We start from the raw sequence: 20184 nt of genomic DNA, 5'->3' as shown, positions 1-20184 counted from the left end.
TGACACGGAATTTCAAAGCTGAGATCCGCTCTAGCAATCAAGTACAACGACAACACAAATAGGTGTCTGTGAAAAAATGCATCTTTCTTTCTTTGTAGTTGTGTGTGTGTGTGATCTCTCTTTCGCGAACATTACCGAACCGCGCAAATTCAACTCCTGCATTCGCACTTTCACATTCTTCCCCTCGGGGAAATGCGGGGAATTTTCTTTCATATATCCGTCTCCTTGACTCAGTCTTGACTGAGGTGCCCTCAACCGGAGAGGCATCTGTCGGCTGGGTAATTTTCTTGTGACCATCAATAAAACAACACACACAAGGCCGCTGTGCCCTGCTCCGGTTCTTGCTGTGGTGCGTCCAGCCTCGATCACATACGACGTCGATGCACTCGCACCTGAAGACGCCCATACGCCCACACACACACACACACACCCTCCCACCCACGAACCCCCCCTCCACACACACACACACACACTCCCTCTCTCTCTCACTCTCTCACTCACTCACTCAGTCAGTCAGTCAACCAATTAATCAATCAAACTTGACGAAAGGGAAACAAGGGAAGGGGCTGTAAGGGCCGTAAATGCGAGCACAACGAGAGGTAGATTCAAAAGCCGTGGGTGCCAGTGGCAATGGCTCCTGCCTGGGCATGCCCTCCTATGCATGTCGACTTTATTCTGAGTGTTGGCGGGCTGCTTTCCCCAACAGACGAAAGAATGGCCATGTTGCGGGGAACGACGCCACTAATTCTTCGCAAAGCATCAGTGTAAGTCCGGGTGCCGTTTTTTACAGTGCGATATTTTAAAATCAGAATCCTCGAATTTCCAGAAGACGGTGTTGGTTTAGATTATCCTGAGGAGTTGAACACATTTTCCAGTGACTTCTTTGTGTGGTGCTGGGAGTCATGCTCCCGCTTGTCTTGTCGCTATAGGAGAAGCTGTTGTTGCTGTGAAGGTGCGTGACACGCTCTTACCTCCTACGAGGTTTGTGAGCTCACGCGGCGCGGAGTTTGCTGTCTCGTTTTCGCCTAGACTTCCGTGTACCGGGACCATGTGACGTTGTATTCAATTCGTACACACCCGGTTGCCTCTCGGACAACTGCCAATCGGTACGCGATGACGTCTGTCCGAGCATGATGGCGTGCAGTGGTTGGCGGATACAGCTGTGCCTAATGCGTCAGCTATGCTATAAGACTTCCGAGCAATTCTTCCCCACGTCCGCGTTCTCCTTCCTCGCCGAGCACTAACAAGGGAGAAATCGGCACCGCTGTGTGCTTCAAGGAGCCGTAATAACAAAATGAGTGTTTGGTGAATTTTAAAGACAGCTTCGTCCTGATAACAATTACACCAACGTTATCGCAAAATTCCCACGAATAATTGAGATAATAAAGAAAACATATAAAGCCCTGGCGAATCCCAGCGATTTTCCTGGGATTTTTCTATGACTGCGGCGAATCTTGGTTGCTGCCGACCTAATCCACCGCCGAACATGGCTGCGTGATTGCAGTGGGGCCTCTAGACTTGTTTTGATGTATCGCGTAAAGGCTAACATGCAGCTAACGCACTGATAACGATGTTATTTTTTGCTGGCATCTATTGCGTTACTTATGCCCAAATTACGTCACTGGGTAGCGAAAAACATTCCGGGTCATCTCCGATAACGTGAAACCTGGGGATGGGTGAAACATGCAGTGTAGCGTATTCATGGCACCTTGGCGTTTTTGCCGACTGAGATGAAACCATTGGGAGGTAGAGGTATACAGCTGTGCTGAAAAGTCTCGTGTCTTTGAAGCACGAAACTCTCTAGCACGATGCGTGAACGAGTGTCCCGTGTTTTTTTTCGTGTTTTTTTTTTTTTTTGTAGCGTGAGCTACACTGCCCGAGGATGAGCAGTTTCGCGTGGCTCCTGGAGGGCTGTTCTGCGCATGCGCGTGGAGCAGTGACCTCACACTGCGCACAGAACGTTGATCGCTGCCCGGCGTGTCTCACACACCCCACGCGCCCAGCGTCTGCGCCGGCCTCCGTTCCGCACGTGGCGGCCCGGTCCACTCGATGATCATGCGAGGTGTGGCCGGGTGTGCAACCGATGGCTCGTGCGTCGCAGCAACACTGGCGTGCGCCTGTGGAACCAGCTTAGCTCTGGGGCGACGCTGCGCCGGAGCCGCTTGACAAATATACATGCTCACATGTTGCGTATACCGTGTGTCTGTCATTGAAGCAGCAGTAAGCATGATAATCAAGCTAATCCTTGACAACCAGGAAAGCCAAGAATAACCAGCTGAACCTCAGCTCATGCTACGTATATCCTGGAGTAGCCGAGCTAAGCCACTGCTAATTTTTTCAGTACGCGTTGCGGGTGAGGCGTAAACGAGTGTCACGGTGTTTTAGTACTGTGACTGAAAAGATGAAGGTTACGACGACGACATGAGACGCCGACAGCGCGAGCCCCAAAGGCCCCCGAAATGTGGAAGGGTTTGAATATTTATCGCGCTTTTCCGTTTAAAGAAGGTCTTTCGGGGCTGGAATGGAGCCGAGTTAGTTACCGAAGGCTCGTTCTGTCGAATTTACAAAGCTCCATTTTGTCTTCCTGGCAGCTTTAATCGAAACAAAAGAGGGACGTAGAACGACTAGCCTATATGTTGCCGTTATTTTTGTCTTTTCGTCTTTTTGCGCTGTTTTGAATTTCCGTTTGTATGCACCAACTAGCCCAAACCACCGTTCTTGCGCAGTTCTTTTTGTGGCCCGCGGGTTGGACTGAGCTTATGTTTCAAAATACCGGTACTATAGATACTAAACTTTAAAGGTCCATTTGTAAAATATAATAGAGGCTTAAGTGGTATGTTCTGATACCCCTGTCACACGGCAAATCTAATGTCATTCAAACTGAATGACATTGGCTGTAAATGACATTCGGCTTGGCCGTGCGGGTGTACACGGCGGAACAAATGTCGTTTGATTGTGATAGCTGTGACGATTAGCGAGCTCACAAAACCGCAAAATGAAATTTTGAAGCCCATCCAGAATGTTTTCACACATATTATTTTTTAGACATAACAAAGGATTATTTTTTCAATAAAAATAAGAAAGTCACCGCTTAGGTGACATCAGTAGACATCACAAGCCGAGACAATCCTCAAAAAATCCGTATTAGGGTAGCGCGCTCACGGGGGACGAGATTTTCTTTTTTTGTTAGTACTTGTGTGTACTAACAACAACGCGAAGAGGAAAATGTAAGCTTACCGACAGTTTTTAGAAACAGTATTCTTTGGTTTATTACTGAATAATCCTGTCTATGGACACGCTACTGCTGTCGAGGCTACTCATTTGTCCGCTAAGTGAGGTCTGGGACCTGAGTTAGCCGCTCAATGTCATTCGCCTCAATGTCATTCGGTATTCTCGTGTGGCGCCGAATTAATGACATTTAGAGCGAATGACATTTGCTCTAAGTGTAATTAGATCTTCCGTGTGACAGGGGTATGACATCTCCCTCCTAAGGGTGTCAAAAAGGTTTTATCCTTCTTTAACTAATCTTTGCCTACCACGGAGGCTGCCTACCCAGTGATCAGTCAACCCTAATACAGATATAAACTTTCAGTATTTTGATAAAATTTTGATCTTACGACTGTTATTTTTGTGTATTTTCGTTTTATACATCTATATATGTATATATAAATATTTTTGTATCTTTGGTATGACGTGTTTCTATAAAAGCCCAAATACAGTTGAGGCCTCAGATTTATTACTGATTTTGGCATTTAAAAATTACTTGTAGAGTGTTCTGAAAGCTATTTGTGGGTTTGAGAGAAATTTTGTCACGACATTCTTAACGGGTGAAAGGTGTTGATGCGATTACTCAATCGCCCTTACGCCAGCAATGTCATCAATGGTTTTTTTTTTTTGAAAGATTACGGCCACCAATGGCGAAAAAGTAATATCAAAGATATTTTCTTCTTTCCTTTGCGAGGTTAAATCAGTAACACTACGATTCGAAAAATCATCTAAGTCCGAACCACTAGGCCTGCAGACCGGGAATGTCGACACCTCTTTCCTTCTGTAAAGTAGTCGCTTCGTTCGATACCGTTTAGTGAAATTTCACACCAAAGGATTTATTAATACCTCAACATATATTTATAGAATTTTTCAGTGGGTGTTGACTTGTAACGTTCAGGAATTGACTTCCCTGCTTTTAAATCACTTCTACTTATCGCAAGCTTTACGTGGCTAAGGGTATTTCTACAAATCCATCACTATGCCTTAGTCCTGTCTTGTCTACATTGCGAATGAAGTTTTAACGCTTTAAAGTAACTGCCCCAGTGGCGGTGACTGCGTCTGCCCTTTTAGGCCGAGAGCCTTAAGTACCCCATTCTACAAAAAGCCAGAGCTGTTGCTGTAGTTGTCCGGTCACGAAAATGGCCGCCGCCGTTAAGACTAATTAAATAAAAAACGCACGTGTGATCCGGTGGGCTTTCAACGAGGCTCTGCAAAGTAGCAGCGCAATTCTCTACAACTGCGGTAACTTCGCTCTTTTTTAAAGCAAAGCTTTCTAGCTCTACCAGTCAGCGGTTCTTTCGTGGCGTGCGGGACAACAAATTCTCAACGCGTCGGAGGCGGCGGCGGAGGGAAGGAGAGGGGGGGGCGGAGGGTTTCACTCACGGAGCACACTAGAGATGGCGCCGCGAATTTGCCCAGCGTTCCCCGCGTGGGCGTGCCTGCTCTCCGGCGGTGGCGTTGGCGGTACGACTTTGTCGTCTGCTTCAGCGGCGGTTGTTTTGGGCCTGCTTTGGTTCTGCTACGATCCCATTGCGCAGTGTCCTCGCACGACTTGATTAACGTGTTCGACAGCACCTCCAGGATAACCCGCACCCGACGGAATTAAGTGGTCGTACGGCAAACATATGTTAAAGATTGGTTTGCAGAACGGGAAAACAAAATTTACAAACCCCATACAGACATCTGGCCGCTCGAGGAACGCTACCTTTTGCGCACTGTTTGCCACCAATGGAACTCCGTTTTCTGAATTGGTGATTACCAATTCCGTTGTGTTCCAAGAGGTATTGCAAAAGACGAAATTAGCAACTGGTTCTGATAAATAGCGATTATAAAAGTTCCCTGAGCTTTCTCGCAATTCTCAAACTAACTAAACTAAGCAGTTTAAATCGGTATGAATGTGAATCACTCAGCTCACATGCCGAATCGTTTTGGTGTCTGCGCTTGTCTCGCGAGGTGATGTAGCCCCAAGCTAGCACATCAGGATGGCTAGGTTCCGCTGTCTCACCTTCGAAAGGCGCTCCTCTCCGTTTCTCTCTCCCGACTCACTGCCGGGCCGCGGCCGCTCGATGGAAACAAGGTCACCATCGAGCGGCCGTGGCCGGGTGACAGCGGCGGCTTCCGCCGCTCTAGCCCGGTCGTGGCGGACGGACACTGCTGCTTCGTTCGGGACGCCGCCCTCGCGAATTCCAAGTAACGGCAGGCAGAATCTCTCGTTTCACTCTTTGTAGAGCAAGGTGTGTGAATTCAAGTGACGTTGCATAGGTAGTTGTTGTGGGTGTCGTTTAAAGCTTTGCTTTCCAACCACCTTCACAGCGTGAATTGGAGCCATTTTTTTATTTCAAAACTACATTGCTCATATACGCTAGCATTGGCCACTCTAAAACAAGATCATTATCAGGGAGCCATTTGAGCTCACATTGCCTCCGGTGCGGGTGCAAGCCGCGTTTTGAAGAATGCCCGGTTATGGCCGACACAGACGTCAGACCCGCCGAGAAATTATAGAAACAGCGGAAATTCATAAATTACGTGACCTGTATCAGCATTCTTTATGCGTCCCTCTCAGCAGAATAACGGCACTATCTATCGGCTCGTGGCTAATAGATGTGTGTGTTTTAGTGTTCCCAGTGACAATACATATTATAAGGCTAACTTTTAAGGCCCCCTGATATTAATATGGTTTTTCAGGGACCTATATATTAAGCCTTGTTGTTCCAAAATAAACATTCACATGATAGTAACGCTTCGTGTCGTCTCCGTTTTCTTCTCATGTCGCCTGCGTTAATTCGCGCTTTCCACTACCACGAAAATACAGCCTTGTTGACCGAGGTGGCTCGGGATACCTCTCACATAATCGACATCGCCACAGACCGTACAGACAAAATAAAATAAACATGTCGTATGGCGACTCCCCAGGACAGCCAAATGGCAAAAATCGGATTGAGAGAGAAAGGCGTGAAATCCGTATCTTTTCCTAGCGTTCGCTGCAAAAGGTATCTCCGTATACGTTGGCAGCGCTACAACAAAAGTTGTCGTCGTTGTTGCTGTCTCTTTTTTTTTTTACCAAATACCCACGTGAGTGATGAGACAGAAATCCGGAGCTCTGAGTGGAGCCCGCATCGCGATGATTCATGATGATTCAACGCACCGACGCAACGCAGGCGATGAGGCGCGCCGTAGTGGAGGGCTCCGGATTAATTTTGACCACCTGGGTATCTTCAACGAGCGCCGAAATCTGGTACACCCAGGCGTTTTTGCTTTCCGCCCCCATCAGAAAAGCGGCCGGCGCGGCTGGGAGTCGAACCCGCGTCTTCGTGCTCAGGAAGAAATCGGAAAGCGAAAACAGAGACGCATGCATGGTGTACCCGAGAAGAAGCCGGTTAAAGTACTTCGCGCCAAGGGGCAAAGAAATGAAAGCGATGAAAGAAATGTAAAGAGGTTGTAAAGAAAAATAAAGAAGTTTTTACAAGTATCACCAGCCTTTCGCCTTCAAAGCACGTGATCACATTTAAGTGCCCCGAGGAATTTGTTTCGTCAAAGGGCTAAACAGGCGTAGTGCATGGCTCACCAGGTACTTCCGCGTGTACGGAGCGAACGTTGCGAGGACGGCCACGTCCATGTGCGCCAGTTTGTTGAACGGCGCCAGAGCTCCGAACACCTTCACCTGCGCAGTAATTAACGGGGATTTTCCAAATGGTACTCTAGCGACGCTGCATGTTAGTGTGAGAACAACTTGAATTTTGAATTTCAATTTGTAAGTTCAAGTTTATTACTTAAAGGAGCCATGAAGAGAAAACACAAGTTTGGTTCAGTCAAAAGATTGTCTCGTTAGAATCATACTGACACCACTTTTAACGTAAACTTCGCTCAAATAAGCTACATAATTAGGAAAAACGCGAATGGTCATGCGACCCACCAGCTCATTTCCCGCAACACAACCTATGATGTCACATGAGCTAAGCTCTGCGATTGGCGGAGGCTGGCAGAAGCAGACGCAAATTAGGTAGAGCTTACAAACTAGACGAACGAGCGATTTGCGCTTAAATTTAGGGCACATTCTTTACAAAGCAATAAGAATGATGGTACAGACAGTGGAAGTTACGAAAGCACATGTAAACATAGAAGTACTGATGCGTTCTGCTGCTCGTACTGCGCACAGCATGCTTGGTTTAGCTGCACAGCACTACGCGGCTTGGGGTTGTCTCAGACGACACTGGCCGATTGACGCAAGCAACGGTGTCTTACGTGACCCCATTTGTCGAGCGAGCACTGTTTCAGGGAACGAATATTTTCTCCCAGAACAAAAACACGCCAGGTTTAAATGCGGGCAAAAACAAACCAAACGCTTGCCACGGTATGGTGGCGCCATCTAGGTTACGGAACGTAAAGAAACGCGGGAACAAACCACCACCGCTGTACAGGGTGGAGACAACCTTTGAACGGTCCCGTGCCGCCGCAATTGGGCCAACGGGCTCAACGCGTTATTATTTTCGTTTCCCACGAGACCTAGCAACGCGAAACAGACAATATGATTCAAACTTCTTCAGTAAACCGCGTTGCGGCGATAATTTTAGCGCGGTTTTGACACAATGACTTGCTTCGGCGGCGAGCGAGCAACCGAAAATGGCGGCGCCAGCGTATACGTGTCTCTACCCTGTACGGCGGATGCGTGAATGAAGGTACTCTAGGCTGCAGAGCGGTCGTATGGTCCCTCCCTAGCGGTCGGTTCCTGTGATGTCATTTGGGACCACGAAAACGCACGATTGAGCGGGAAAATCAAAATTTTAGCCTACATTGTTTAATTTCTCAGTGAATAAAGCACCGTTTGTATCCGGACAAGCGCTGGGGGCACTATAAAACACGAAATCTTTCGAATAAAACCAACTTGCATTTTCTCTTCATGGCTCCTTTAAAGGAATACAAACATTATTGTAAAGACGAGGGTCCCACGGTTATTAGACTGTAAGGCAGTAACCACATGGCGCAATTTTTCCGAGCGACGCGTCGTGCGATGCGACTGGGATCCGCAATCGCTCGCTGAGGCAACCACACGAGAGCGATCGCGCGAGCGACAGCGAAACGTGATCCGAGTAATTGCTGCACAGAGCGCAATACGATTATCCAAGTACACACGGCCGCGAGGTTTTTTATGTGTACGTTTGTCACAAAAACGGGAAATAAACGTATCTCAGTAAACAGTGGGTAGTGCTTTTCTAGGACGCACTGTGCCGTCGCTCGCCTCTACCCTTCGTTCTCTCCCCGAGGCGGAAGTGGCGCCCCTTACTGCTCTTCTATTGGCTAGTCGCTGAGGCCACGTCCTGGAGGTGGGCGACTTTTTCTGGCGACCCAGAACCGAGCGATTCGATGACCGATTTGGTCCGCCGTGAAAAGTAGTTCGTAGCTAGTCGCGTCGCTCCCCAAATCACTTGCAAAATCGCTCCATGTGGTTAGTGAATAAAGGGACAGACGACCAATTTTTGTCGTCTATTGTCTATCCCAACTGAAAGGGCATCACTTAAAGCCCGTTAACGAGAAACGGTTTTGCTGATAACGCCCTAGAACTTTTTAAATCGAATTTTTTAGATCTACGAGCCGTATGTGTCCCACCCAAAAATGATGCTGGCAACCATGACATACAGTAGCGCGGCCACATACTTTTCTCTGTATGCGAAATAAAAAACGATATTTAAAAACTTGTCCGCAGCTAAAAAAAAAGTGTGAATCGCGGACTGTATTATTCCTTTATGTGTTTTTTAAATCCAACAGTCTATTTTGAACGAACGCGCAATCTGTTGGGACAGACGATAGGTAGAATCTGGCTTCATGTTATGGAGGTCGGAAGTTCGAGTCTCCCCGGGCGCGACCTTCTTTTTTAAGGGCGAATGCACTTCTTAAGCGACCCTGAACCTGCGTCCACCGGCGATTTCCGCGCACGTGGAGATGGGCGCGCGCAGCCTGGCCGCTGACATGGCACATACCCACGTGGGGGATTGGCCAGGAATCTCCTCGTCTTCCTTGGCAACGGGGGGAGATGGGCGCGCGCTGCCTGGCCGCTGACATGGCACATACCCACGTGGGGGATTGGCCAAGAATCGGGCGTGAGAAGGGCTAATGCACCTGCTTAAAGGAGTACTGACACAAAATTTCAAAGCTGAGATCCGCTCTAGCAATCAAGTAAAACGACAACACAAATAGGTGTCTGTGAATAAATGCATCTTTCTTTCTTTGTAGTTGTGTGTGTGTGTGATCTCTCTTTCGCGAACATTACCGAACCGCGCAAATTCAACTCGTGCATTCGCACTTTCACATTCTTCCCCTCGGGGAAATGCGGGGAATTTTTTAAAGGGACACTGAAGTGAATTTGTCAAGCTCCCGGTTTTGCTTGCACTGCGTAGGCTGGCTCAAACTACCACAACTTTTTGTCGTTTATCCGGTTGATAAGTGGGTAATTATTTTATAAAGCGGGAAAGAAGAAAAACTACCATGCGCGGTCTGTGGCGGCCGCACCAACTAAAGGCTGCGACGACAGGAGGACATGCACCTTGATTGGACGATATCCAAGGTTAGCATTCAAAGAGGTTTTGGTTTCAGTTCTGTAAAACAACATGCTTGACATCCTACGGCATCATTGGATGGGCATTCTAGATATCTCAGTAATCGTCGTAGGGCTTCTTCCATGTCGTCGGCTGTAAAATGCCTAAGATAAGCCTCCCAGGACGGCTTGGAATCGTAGCAATCACTATCCGAGGCCTACGCAGTGGATGAACACCCTCCGCGTCACCGCAGACGCTCAAATGTCATGCGCTTTTCCCACATATTCGGAGCTTGCCTTACTCATGCCTGTATCGTAAAAAGCGTGTTCGCACCGCTGCGAACTCGCTCGTGGAGCAGTGAACGTTACGGCCCAAAAATGGTGAACTCAGTTTAGAAAACATCGGCCGCAAACGAAAAAATCAACTTACAAAAGAAAAGAAGATGTACCCTCGGGGATTCGAACTTACGAGTTTAAAAATAACAAAACCATCACTTTAGACAACTCCGCCACGAGCCAGTGCTCCCGGGGTTGGTATATAAGGTATATATAATGTACAACAAGTTAACACTTTTATCTAGTTTTACCATTTCAAGTACCTTAAGTAACTATTTGTTGTATAGCACTCGTATAGGAAGCGCCCCCCAAACTTCCACAATATATCACGTCTAGCAATTGCATTTCTTAGACGGAAAAGCGTTCGCAGATGTGTGGTCGTGCTGCTGACCGCTGTGCTTGTTCACCCAACGCAAAAAAGTGCTTCCTGCTCCCTACCTACTTTCGCGCTGTATGGTAAAAGTTTCAGTTGATTTTATTTCTTTAGTACCTATATTGACTTCGCTGACTCTTCTCCCGCCTTCAAGTGGCCTTAGGTTTTCCTACTAGCGTACCAGTCAGCGAAGCGTCGCATGTGCACTTGTGCCGCGCTTGTGTTGAGCGACCCGGACTCGGAGCTTGGTACACTGTACAAACTAACAAAGTAAAGAAAGCCACATTCCTCCATTCACAAACGTGGTGTGGCTTAGTTTCAACTGAGCGAGCGAACTGCGACGACCCGTGGGTGGCCGGCGGACTAAACGCTGGGCCGACTGACTGTTGGATGGTCGGCTAGCCGTGCAGTAGCGCAGCCATTTGCCAGCTCGTCTCCTCTTAACGTCACACGAAAACGCCACAGAACATGGGCGAGGGTGAAGAGAGGAGGACAGCATTTTCGAATTGGTTTTTCTACTAAATAAATTCGTGTAAACGCGCTCAGAGTGGCCAAAATATGGCCTATATGGACTCCGGACTACAATTTGCGTTAGTAATCCCACAATGTTAACAAATCACTTCAGTGTCCCTTTAAGCTGCCGTTGGCGTATTTGAAAACTGAAATCAAATATTTTGGCAGAACAAACGCCCCTGACTCAGGCTGAATCATCAAAAGTCCTTTACTGGGTCTGTTTACTGAACGCTGCCGTTGATTCTGGGCATGGAGGCTCAGTTAGCCACACTGAGAGCAACCCACTGACGGCGGGCGGCGTGTCTTAAAAACTTTCAAAATAAAGTTTAAAATTACAGATACGATTTAAAGCTATGTTAAAAGGTTTTCGTTAAGTGAATAAACGTTTCAGCAGTTGCAGTAGCTGCTAGGTTTGCAGGTCACTAGACCGAGACACATATTGTAGTGTCCAGTTTCGACACTACGAACCGCCACCCTTCCGATTTCAGAAAGTTTGCTGCCAAATTAAAATTATTTCCACCAGTTTGTTTAAAGATTGCGTGTGGTTACCGGCCTATATAAAACGCTGGCTTTCATATGAGCTATAAAACATATACGCGACCAAAATCGGTTGTCCGTCCCTATAAGGGGCGGACTTTGTCCGTCCCTTTAAGGGGCGAATGATTTGTTGGACTTTGTTGGGTACCAACAAGGCCCAAAAATCACTAAGCAGTATAAAACACAATAAACAAGAATTTTGTTTATATACACTCACAAAGGTAGCCCAATCCAACAAAAAAGTGGTACAATCAATTCGTAAATAAGGCAAAGGAAGCGAAGGTACGTATGACACACAACGTTAGGGATACCATTATGGTAAAACACAGAAGAAGAAAGAACATGGAACAGGATCCTAATTACAGCAGAAGAAATTCTCGAAGGTTCCTTTTTTTTAAAGCATGCAGGGGATGTTGATGATGAAGTGGTTATGCCCTTTCCAACAAAGTTTTCAGCGTCGCCGTTTGGTGCTCAAACAATCACCCAGACTGAGCGGCACTGATCCGGAAAGTAGTTTGGGGCTCGATTCCCGGAAAGTATTCGATTTCGGGTCCAAGTTACATCCTGCATAGATGGCACTGAAGCGTATCTGAACGAATGCAACTTTCCGAGGGCAACTCCTTGGTGCGCATAAAAATGGCCCACGGATACCCTTATACCCTTAACTTATACCCTTAAGGGCAGCCCCGCAATCATGCTGCTGCTACTAATCCGCAATAGTACGACATTGCAACGGCTGCGGTAATCACGTAATTTCATCCTGGAGCGGCGAACACGTGCGTCCGAGTGATCCATTTTCCGACGCTAAAACTCTCTATTAGAGATCAGTCCGTCCGTTCCGTTCGTTACGTTGTTACCGGGACCGGTCTGCGCCTGCGCGCGCGGAAGGGCGAGGAGGGAGGGCGAGGAGGAGCGGACATGGCGAAGGCAGGCCGGCGGAACTAATCCCCCTACCGTGACGAATGCCCAAGTGCCCAGACAGGTCCGGGTCAACACGCTAGCTACGTACGCGACGGAACGAACGAACGGCTAAAACTCTCTATCAGAGAGTTCGAGCATGCCGTGTGTTCGGTCCGCTTTGTGCGAACCATCAATGCCGGGACCCGGCTGCGCCTGCGCGCGGAGGCGCGGCGAGGAGGACGCACCCGACCGTAACGAATGCGCGGCATGGCGATGGCCGGCTCGCGCAACTAATCCACCCTACCGGAACGAATGCGCAAGCGTCCAGCCACGTCCAGGTCAACAAGGTACGCACGGAACATACGGAATGCCAAAACCCGCTCATAGGGAGTTCTAGCACTCCGCATGCTCCGTGTTTTCCGTGGTTACCGTGATGACCGAGGCCCCGCTGCGCCTGCGCGCGCAGGCACGGCGAGGAAGAACTTCCCCCACCGTAACGAATGCACGGGCATGGCGAAGGCCGTCCGCGGAACTAATCCCCCCACCCCCGCCGAAACGAATGCGGATTAGTTCCGCGGGCCGGCCCTCGCCATGCCAGTGCATCATTCGTCACGGTGAGGTGCGCTCTTCCGCCTCGCTCTTCCCCTTCGCCCTTCCGCGCGCGCAGGCGCAGCCGGGTCCCGGTAAGCATGGTATCTAGGTAAACGACGAAACAGCCAGACTGCAAAAATTCGCTATGTTGGGTGCCTTCTGGAGCGGCCGATACTGTGGCCTCCCGAGAGCCAAACCGGTCTTTGGAGGCGGATACGCGTGCACTGTCAAGGCTTTTTCTGCTCGCGTTACGAACTCGATGCTCCCTGCGTGTCCCTTTATTCTGTACGGTCCGTCCCACTACAGGAAATGACGTATTTGCGTGAACCCAACGTGCTCAGTCCTTCACTTACAGGTTCAATTAAACTCGAAGCTTCAGGCAGATACGCGTTCTATTCGACCTCTAATTGGACAGCATGTGCTGTCCAGAAACCAAAGTAAACGCGTTAAAGGCACGCTAAATATGTTCACACACGCTTCAGCACACGATGTATCCTGCGCAGTTCCACGCGAATATCACCGATGTCTCAAGTCGTACCCACTTCCCGAGCACCCACTTTGACAACGTGAATGTAAGAATTCGGCATTCAAAGCCGCTCAAAGTTCAGTTGGCTGTAACGGGAGACTGACACAGCATTGGGCTGGTATAGATCAACTGTGACCATATGCTTGACGTGATAACGTCGTGCCGCTACACCCCCGACGTCTCCGGAATGGGCGATCGCCAGCCACATCCAGTCGATGCCACTCTCGCAACTGCCCGGCCACCAACCACTACTTAACAGTCATAATTCCTTGAAATCCGGATTGCAGCTGTTTTAGTTGCCAGTCGATCGTTCAAATTAGCGGGGGTCATAACGAATGAGTTATCGTATCTGCACGCACTAACTAACTAACACTAACTAACGCACTAACTAACTAACGTACTAACACGCACCTTTTCTCGGTAAAAGTAACCTTCAAATTTGTGTACGCGTTAAAATCGGCCTCAAAAGCAAAATCGCCTGCAAAATGCCCAGCAGCATCGCTATACATGTCACTATTTCCCGAAATTCGACCTAATTCACTCCAAAACATTCCGTCAACATCGCGTGAGTAAAGTATGGCGTGAGTGAAGCCAGGTGTTGCACAGGTGTTTTCTAGTGGCACCTTGCACAGTAGTTGTGGCTCCAAAACGGTACCACTCTGAAATGCACATCAACCGCAAGGTTGTTGTAGGGTAAGCTACACTGGCCGAGGTTGAGCAGTTTCGCGTAGACCTTGAAGGGCCGTTCTGTGCAAGCGCGAGGAGCATTGGATTGGGTTAGATTGGATTGGATTAAAGTGAATTGTATTGGATTGGATCCGAATCCAATTGGAGTACCGGTGTGTAGAGAATTAGGTCTGCACATTCGCTGGTCTGAGCATTTCAGAGGAGTGACGTCATAGCCGCAGCACACGCACTGGCGCCGGCGCGTGCCCAGCTGTGCGCCTCCGTTGCGCAGTAGCCAAGTCTGACGCTGCGCCGGAGCCGCTTGATAGCCATTTTGCGTGGCTCCTGGAGAACCGTGCTGCGCGTGTGCGAGGTGCAGTGACTGGACTGGACTAAACTGGACTGGACTGGACTGGACTGGACTGGACTGGACCGGACTGGGCTGGATTGGATTAGATTGGATTGGATTGGATTGCTGAACCTTAGCACACGTTACGTATATCCTGGCATAGGCACTGCTAAAGCACTGCTAAGGCACTGCTAATTTTTTTTTACTTGCCAACGCAGCGGCACACTGGCACTGGCAGTCCTGCAGACGCTTGCGCGATTGGTGTAAACAAGGTAGCACGAAATTTTCATTCAAGACTTTGAGGAAAGTATTTACCGGCCGTAAGCACATACATTTTTGAGAACTTGAAAACTCCCAAGTAGAATTTGTGAAGGAACAACAAATGAACTGACGGCTTGGGACGTCCGAAATCATGAAGGTCGAGGCGCTTCAAATAGAAGATGCTTTGTGCGTTCCCCACTGCCGTCATGAGTAATTTGAAGAAGTATTTGTGAATATTACAAAATATTAGTCTCACTGGCTCTATGAGAGCCATTACCGGTTTACAGGAAGCCCTTTCTATTAGGTAGGACTCCTTTAAACGCACACCAACGCAGCCACGTAGTTTCCGGAACAAAAAATTCCTGTAAACTTTCAAGACCGTGTTCCAATTGCTTTTGATGGCACCTGTACGTATGTCATGTCTTTTACATCTGCACTGTAGAATCGGCATCGAATTTTATTTGAAAATAATCATGTGTAAACTTACCTGCGCGTTACAATCGGGGACGTGTTAGAATCGTGCAAATGCGCCAAGAAGTGAGCACTGAGCACTCAACCATGCTTTGAGTCGTTAAAAGTTTAAATGGGAGATATAAGCAGGAAAGGCAATGTGGAGCGGCAAAATTTAGATCACTTGCTAATCAGAGAAATTGAAATCAATAATTCATAAATTTGCATGATGGCGTCGCGTCACCATTAAATTTGCATTATGGGTCGTAATTATAACCTACCATGCAAGCGGGCTAACAAACGGCCACTCCAAAACAATCGTAACGAAACTTTTAAAGGTCTCAATTTCTTGGTGTGACGACTCCTATAATGAGAATAATTCCCTCGGGACGTTGCGAAGTGGATGCGAACCATATGATTGATCGCGTGGAGAAACATGCCGATAGGAGTAGTTTGTTTAGATGAAGCGAGTCTGGTGTAATCAGCCTATTTTTACGAGCTTCCGCCGACGTTAACGCATGCTTCGTCGGAAAGAGTGAGGAGGCATAGCCAGGTAGAGTAAAGTCAACGGGGGCCGCGTACGAAGCTACCCAAACTGGAGAACAAATACATACAGCCACTAGGAACTACGGGAGAAGTAGAGGGCGACGTTACTCATGCCATGAACCAATGTAGTACACCCTACACCCTGAATAGAGGCCATTTATCATTTTAGCATGGGTCAAGTGCATCAGTATCGTCTTTAAGCTTGTATAATCGATGGAATACATTTCGTACTGGCATACGCGATGGGCAACAAAATGAGGACCTATACATCTAGTTTCAGCGTCGTATAAAATTCTGTTTTATATACCACAGGCGACCACAGCTTAGGACGTCAGAGTGGGCCAGGTTCAACACTTGAAGCCTCGTTATTTCGAGCGAAAGGTTTGTTTGGATTGGTTTTGCAAAATATGCACACAGTGTTTCATAAAAGTTTGGTCCCACGTTCCACACTTGCGCCCCGGCGTCGGAGCACCTTCCAAGGCGAGACTGACCGATTAACCGCCAGCAACGCATTTTTTAAACACTTGCTGTAGTCACGGACTACCGTAGCGGCGAGGCGCCTAGCAAGCACGGCTGTGACGCGTCTGCACAGCGGATCACGTGGCGTGACGTCACACCTGCTATAATTGCCCTCCCGGTACTCAAGGTCATTGAGTACCAGTACTCAAGGTCCCGGTACTCAAGAAATGACCTTCCTAGACTTATCGTAGTAGAGTTTTCGTTCCAATAAAAATTGCAATGTTCGTCGCAAAAGATGAGTGCACGAGCTGCCATTCCTTTTTCACACTTTAAGGGACAAAATGGTAGCGACGTACTTTAGGAATTTCAAGCCTACGAAATTTTCTGATATGGAGCAGATGATTTAAATATGGTTGAACGATCCTGCGCCATAAAAAATGTAGGCCTTCCACTCTGTGAAGATGGAAGCCAGCGAAGCTGTAGCCGTGGTGGGTTTTGCTATGGTTGGGTTTGTGGTGGGTTTTGCTATGGTTGGGTTTCACTATAATTAATTTACATATTATCGTTATTGGCTTACCACGTTGTTCCAAGCGGGCAAGTTGCTCTTCATCCGGTATGGATTCCTAGCTACTCGACGAGGGGGAACTTGAGACGGCCACGGCGGCTGCTGCCCGTTCTGCGGCAGCGCCCCCGGTCGACGCTTTCGCTTTTGCTGTGCTTCACGCATAGCTCGCTGCGCGCATGCTCTGTGCTTGTTCGGGAGAGAGATAAACCCAGCTAATCTCTCTACCCTTATTTCTTACTCCACTCTTCTGAAACCCGTTTTTTTTTTTCACTCATGCTTATCACGTTTTGCCGGTGGAGTTTTCTATGTGCACAGCACCGCCGGATTTTTCCCTCACGTAGCCATGTAAAGCTCGGCTTTTGAAAGACAAAACTAACACAATTGAAAGTTGGGCCAGTTTGGTGATACAGTATAAGAATAAGGGCGAAAACAAAGACACGTAGGAAAGAACGCCGTCCTGTGTTGGCGCGCCGTCCTGTGTTGTTTTCTACGTGTCGTCATTTTCGCGCTTATTCCCAGACACGAAACTGCCGGTAAGTTTAGCCATGAGGCAATGAAAATAACAGGTTCTGGTTCATTTAGACATTCTCAGCTAGCAAGAGGCTTGTACTCCCAAGTGAACAAACATCGCTTAGGCCGCCCCTTGAGTGCGAACGAACACGGAGGTGGAGAACCCTGCAGCAGCGTTATTACGGTGGATTCATCTCACACCTTTTGATTGTACTCAGGTCTTTCGGACATCATGGTGAAAAAGATGAGCGTGCCTTGAGAGACGCCCACGTACGGCACCGCCTTCGTACCCGTGAATTCCAGCACGTAGTCGATTTGCGCAGGCAGGTCCAGGATGGCGTGCTCGTGAAACCTGCGCATTCGGTTAAGGCAGAAAACAATGCACCCATACACTCCGTATCATCGTCATCAGTCTGTCTACGCCCACTGCAGGGCAAAGGCCTCTTCCATAGCTCTTCACTTGTCTCGGTTCCAAGGCATCTTGGAATAAGGCTGCCTCTCACTGGGCGGAGGCCCTAAGAACATCCTCTTGCTCATTACTGAAATAAATGTTTGTCTCTCTCTCGGTCCTGTGCTCACTCCGACCAATTTATTCCCGCAAACATCTTGATCTCATCTGCCCATCTAACGTTCTGCCTCCCCCTGCCACGCTTGCCTTCTCTAGGGATCCGCTCTGTTACCCTTAATGACCAACAGTTATCTTGCCTTCGCATTGCATGCCCTGCCGACACCCATTTCTTCTTAATTTCTACTAATATGTCCTTCACACGCGTTTGTTCCCCGACCCACTCCGCTCTCTTCTTGTCCCTTAACGTTACACCTATCATCTTCCGTTCCATTGCTCTCAGAGTCGTCCTCAATTTAAGCTGAACCCTTTTAGTGAGCCTCCACGTTTCTGCCTCGTAGGTGCGTACCGGTGAGATGCAGCTGTCATACACTTTCTTCGTCAGGGACAACGGTAGGCTGCCATTCATTATCTGAGAATGCCTCCTAAATTCACTCCAACCAATTATTATCCTCCTAATTATCTCTGCCTCATTGTGGGGACCCGGGGTCACAACTTGGCCTAAGCAGATATTGTTACGTTTACAGGTGGTTGACCAGCGAAACTGTAACGTGCAGCCGGTGTTCAACAGCCGTGTGTTATTCCTTATCGTTCATTAGTCTTTCTCAATAAACGTAGCGTTATTTTGGTATTTTCTTTCGTTCCCTTTCCTGCTCGCGGCGTCGCTGATAGTAAGCTTCCTGCTCCTCGAAAGAAGTGATGTGTAACAGGTGTTCGCCATTGCCACGTTGACGCAGCTCTGCGCCTTCCGTCTACTACCCCTGCCCGCCGTTGTTGCTTGATCTGCCCTGTCACGAGTAGCTCGTTGCGCATGCGCATCGCAGCGGCAGAGATAGACCCAGCCGATCTCTTTCCCCTTACTTGTAACTCCTCCACAACCTGCTTTTTTCACGCATGTTTATCGGGTTCCGCCGGAGGAGTTGCCTACGTACACGGGACCGCAAGACTTTCCTTTGGCATGACCTTATAAACCTTCGCTTTAAAAAGCGCATCATGCTGTACGGGAACATAGAATTGCGGGGTACCTCTATGGTTACCCTCTTCTGTGGACAGTAATTTGGATGGGACAATGTTAGCGCTTGTACATTTTTAAAGGCGTCGCGCGGCTTGCACGTTGCTCTCGCGATGCGCGAGACCAGGATGACATTGCTGACTGTCCAAACGAAGCTCCTGCAGCCAGGCCGGTGGTCGAAGCTCCACGCGGCTTGCCAGCGTGTTGAGCTTGTGGTGGTATCTGACGCTGTGCTTCTGCAGGCAGACGGTGGTTACCATTTTCGCGATAAGTTCTCACTAGCGAAGCCGCAACTTCGCACAGGACACAGGCTAAAAGCCTACTGAAAGCTCGGCTAAAAGTCTCCTGGCTAAAATGCCCGGCTAAAAGCCTCTTACTATTGCGCCCAGTGGAAATGACTATATAGCTATACCACCCGAGAATTGCAGGTAGTGAGCGGTATACGTTTACGACGGGCATAAAACAACCGGTCTCCTGCTAATCTTGCGCTTCACGCTTGCATTGCATGCCGGGACGTTGTTTTCCTGCGAAGCAGTATGTGTCTAACACCCCCAAGTATTCACCGGTGGAACCGCTTTACTCGGAGCCGCATCGGCGCTCTTCCTCGCCACCGCCGGTCCCTCTTTTAATATACTCGGGAACAAGTTAATAACGGCAATGCCCCATTTACGGTATCACTGCGCCTAAGCGACGGACTCGGATGTCAACTGGCGCGCGCGTTTTTAAAGAAAATTGCTATGAATGCGCGATATCGTCTACCTTTCCTCACGTAGTTTGTTTGTCGTCGTTGCAGTACTTTCTAAGCATAATGAGTATAAAGAATAACTGAAACAGCCCGTGCCGTGTTTAAAATATTCCCGGAAACGACCCACTTGCGGCACACGGAGCAACATCCAACTGGGGTGATGAGGCACAGCGGCAACTTCTGTTTGAAGTTGGAGAAGCACAGAGTAAAATACGTTTTGAGAGGAGATTGAGAGCAATGGATCAACGTAGGTGGAAAGCTAAAATTTTTAGGTACCTATGCATGAAAAGCGTGGACAAGCAGTGGTTTAGGAAGACTAGAAGGCTAACGATGAAATGCGGAAAGAACAGTGGAGAATCCGAAACAGCCAAGGTAACTAAAAAGAGGCAAGGCAGATTGAAACGAATAAATAGAAAGAAAAAATGGAAGCTAAAACGTCGTTAGAGATGTACAGGGCTGAGAAATTGAACATCAGAAAGAAAAT

At 48.3% G+C, this 20184-nt stretch overlaps 1 protein-coding gene across 1 annotated transcript in view; it reads right to left on the bottom strand.

The window, feature by feature from the left end:
* LOC144143301 (lipase member K-like) overlaps positions 1 to 20184 on the bottom strand; it is a 71534-nt gene that overhangs the window by 46828 nt on the left and 4522 nt on the right. The window contains exons 3-4 of the mRNA XM_077675074.1: positions 17580 to 17730; positions 6833 to 6928 (exon numbers count right to left, since the gene is read on the bottom strand). Of these exons, the coding sequence (XP_077531200.1) occupies positions 6833 to 6928; positions 17580 to 17730 (247 nt within the window). The remainder of the gene's footprint in view (positions 1 to 6832; positions 6929 to 17579; positions 17731 to 20184) is intronic.

This window comes from Haemaphysalis longicornis, unplaced genomic scaffold, assembly GCF_048455015.1.
Source record: "Haemaphysalis longicornis isolate Haplotype H1 unplaced genomic scaffold, Haemaphysalis longicornis Haplotype H1 scaffold_6, whole genome shotgun sequence".
In the NCBI taxonomy this organism is placed as follows: Eukaryota; Metazoa; Arthropoda; class Arachnida; order Ixodida; family Ixodidae; genus Haemaphysalis; species Haemaphysalis longicornis.
Note: the sequence above shows the minus strand (reverse complement) of the source record. Positions and strands in the feature narration are given on the sequence as shown.